Consider the following 3,165-nt stretch of genomic DNA (forward strand, 5'->3'; position numbering starts at 1 on the left):
ATCTTTATCATCAACTTCATACCCATTGACAAGGCAAGTTTCCAAAGGATCCATAGAGGAAGCTCTTGGGTCATGCTCCTCCATGGGATTCTCTAGAATATCCACAATACAACAAGTGTCACCTAAAGATGGAGCTTCCATAGACTTGGTGAGTTCAAATTCCACTTTATCTTCACCCACTTGCAAAGATAACTTGCCACTTTTCACATCAATCATTGCTCCACCGGTGGCAAGACAAGGCCGCCCCAAGATAATAGGCACATTGTAGTCCTCGGGAATATCCATGACAAAGAAATCACATGGTATGATTAGCTTCCCAACAACCAAGGGTACATCTTCAATTACACCAATGGGAAATTTAACCGATCGATCGGCTAGTTAAAGTGAAACTCTAGTTGGCTTCAAATCTCCCAAATCAAGCCTCTTGAAGATTGAAAGTGGCATTAGGCTCACACTAGCCCCCAAGTCACACAATGCCCTTTTTATAGCCACTCCTTGGATAGAACATGGAATTGAGAAGCTACCCGGATCTTCTAGCTTATTTGGAAGCTTGTTGGTGTGAGTAAGAATAGCACTACATTCCTTGGAGAGGTTGATGGTTTGCACCTCTCCACTCTTCTTCTTCAAAGTGACAAGATCCTTAAGAAACTTCCCATATGATGGAATTTCGGTAATCATATCAAGGAAAGGAATAGTGACATTCATTCCCTTCAATATTTCAACAAACTTCTCATACTTTTTCTCAAGCCTAGGCCTTGCAAGCCTTTGTGGAAAGTGTACCGGTGCAACATACTCCCTTGGTGGTGGAGTACATTCTTTGGCTTTAGTTGTAATTGGTTCATCTTGCTTTGGAGGATCAACCATCTCCACCTCCGTTGACTTCTCCACCCCAATTTCACCTTCTACCACATCTTCAACCGGGTGCTCTTTCACTACTTCACTAGACACCCTTTTCCTCTTCCACTTAGGAGATTTCTCAACCTCCTCCAATTGCCTTCCACTCCTCAAAAATACCGCATTCATCTCCCTTGGGTTAACCGTATTACCCGGAAACTTCCCCGGATTTTGAGCCAATTGACTCAATTGTTGTGAAATTTGGGCTACATGAGTTTCCGTTGCCTTTTGTCATGCTCTTATTTCATCATTAACCCGGCTTTGTGAGGCAATGTGGTTGTCAAGCTTTGAGTCGGCTTTTTGGTTTGTTATCACCAATTGCTCAAAGGCTTGCTCCCAAGAGGGTTTTTGAGGGGTTTGAAAGTTTTGGTTTTGAGGTTGGAAGTTTTGATTTTGAGGTTGGTTGAAATTTTGTCCCTTGAAACCCCCAAATGGTTGTTGGTTTTGAGTGATAAATTGTTTTCCTTGGAAACCGGGTGGGATTTGTCTTTGGAATTGAGAGTTTTGATTGAACCTTTGTTGTTGTGGGAGGAAGTGGTTGGGTTTTGAATGTTTTGTGAAGCATAAGACAAGAAATGATGAGTTCTTTTTCCATTGCCAAATTGGTTGTTGTTATTATTGAACCCTTGCCTTGCACTTGTGGACTCCCAAACTCCATTTGCTTTCTCATAGCATTCCTCTTGGAGGGGTGAAATCAAGGGACACTCAATTGGAGTGTGCCCTTGTTCCCCACACAACTCACAAGACAAGACTTGCCTCATATCGGAGCTTGAAGGTTTTGAATTTAGCAAAGCAACTTGTTGGGTGAGTTCATCTAGCATTCCCTTAACCTCCACATTCAAAACCACGTTAGAATCCTTGTTCTTCTCCTTTCTCAATTGCCTATCACTTCCCCATTCCATAGTTCGTGAGGCCATCTCCTCAATTAGATCCTTTGCCGCTTTATGCCCCAAAATGTCTAAGGCACCTTTTCCCGACCCCGCATCTAATGAAAGCCGAAGGTCTTGGGTTAACCCTTTGTAAAAATTGTTCACTAGCTCGGCCTCGAAGATGCCGTGGTGGGGGCATAACCGTTGGAGTCTCTTATACCTCTCCCATGCCTCATATAAGGTCTCATCCTCCTCTTGAGTAAAGATTTGTAGTTCACTCTTGACCTTGGCCGTTCTTGAGGGTGGGAAATACTTTTTCAAAAATGCCGAAGCCAACTCATCCCATGTCTTGAAGGAATCCGGGTCACAATTCTTTAACCAATACTTGACCGAAACCCTAAGTGAATGGGGGAACAAACTAAGGCGTACCGCATCATCGGAGACCCCATTCGACTTGTACATATCACAATTTTCAAGGAACTCATTTAGATGATCATTTGGGTTCTCCAAGGGACCTCCTCCAAATTGGTTGTCTTGAACAAGGTTGAGCAAGGCATTCTTGATCTCAATGTTATTAGCTTGAATTCTTGGCCTTTGGATGCTTGGGTTTACTATGTGCTTAGGAGTCATAGTCTTTCTTATCGGAACCGGATCACCCATGACGTTAGGTTCTTATACTACTACTCCAAAAGGATTCTCAAACACTTCAATTGTTCCTTGTTGATTACTTTCTTCAACCGGTGGTGTGTCTAGAAAACCCCTTCTTCTTAGAGAATTAAGTCTTCTTGCTGTAGCTTCAATTTCAAGATCAATTGGATATGTTGGTTGACCTCTTCTTCGTCGCCTACTCATGCAAAAGACCTAAGCACTTGAAAGAAAGGATTAGTAACAAGGGACTTAGTCTAAACTAGAACAAAAACGATTAATATCTAGCCGTACTCCCTGGCAACGGCGCCAAAAACTTGATGGTTCAAGTTAAACCTCGCAAGTGAACGATGCGTTGCACTAGTAAGGGTCGAACACGAGGAGTTTGGGAGACTACTAATTGTTAATATTCTTTAGTTTAGCTAAGTCAAAGAAAAAGAATTGATTGGTAAATTAACTAAATGAACTACACTAATGGCATGCAAATGAAACTAAATATGCGATAACTAAATTAAAAGAGCGCGACTAAACCACCGACATTCGTAATAAATCAAGAGTTCTTTTAACTAGTTGTTAAGGGGTAGGTGTATTGGGTGGAGACGCCTCTAATTCGCCCAGCAACTCCCTCCCGGGCTCATGGTGGGACACTAGTGATACCGAATCAACTCCCTCCCGGGCTCATGACTCGATTTTCCCCGACTCAAGATTCAAGGCTCACCAAAGTGGGCCCACTCCGCTCACCTCTCATCAAGATCAA

General features: G+C 42.7%; 1 protein-coding gene and 1 non-coding gene across 2 annotated transcripts; one reads left to right on the forward strand and one right to left on the reverse strand.

Annotated features, from left to right (window-relative positions):
- Window positions 1-378: 378 nt before the first annotated feature.
- Window positions 379-1,023, reverse strand: LOC141638143 (uncharacterized). Its single transcript, XM_074447558.1, has one exon. The coding sequence runs from the start codon at window positions 1,021-1,023 to the stop codon at window positions 379-381; it is 645 nt and encodes a 214-aa protein (XP_074303659.1).
- Window positions 1,024-1,944: 921 nt separating this feature from the next.
- Window positions 1,945-2,051, forward strand: LOC141638155 (small nucleolar RNA R71). Its single transcript, XR_012542026.1, has one exon. It is a non-coding gene; the product is annotated as a small nucleolar RNA R71 (small nucleolar RNA).
- Window positions 2,052-3,165: the final 1,114 nt, after the last annotated feature.

The sequence above is a fragment of the Silene latifolia genome, unplaced genomic scaffold (assembly GCF_048544455.1).
Source record: "Silene latifolia isolate original U9 population unplaced genomic scaffold, ASM4854445v1 scaffold_187, whole genome shotgun sequence".
In the NCBI taxonomy this organism is placed as follows: domain Eukaryota; kingdom Viridiplantae; phylum Streptophyta; class Magnoliopsida; order Caryophyllales; family Caryophyllaceae; genus Silene; species Silene latifolia.

Excerpts from the sequence above, each read along its gene's own strand:
- LOC141638143 (XM_074447558.1), bottom strand. The coding sequence starts at position 1,023 with ATGAATGCGGTATTTTTGAGGAGTGGAAGGCAATTGGAGGAGGTTGAG.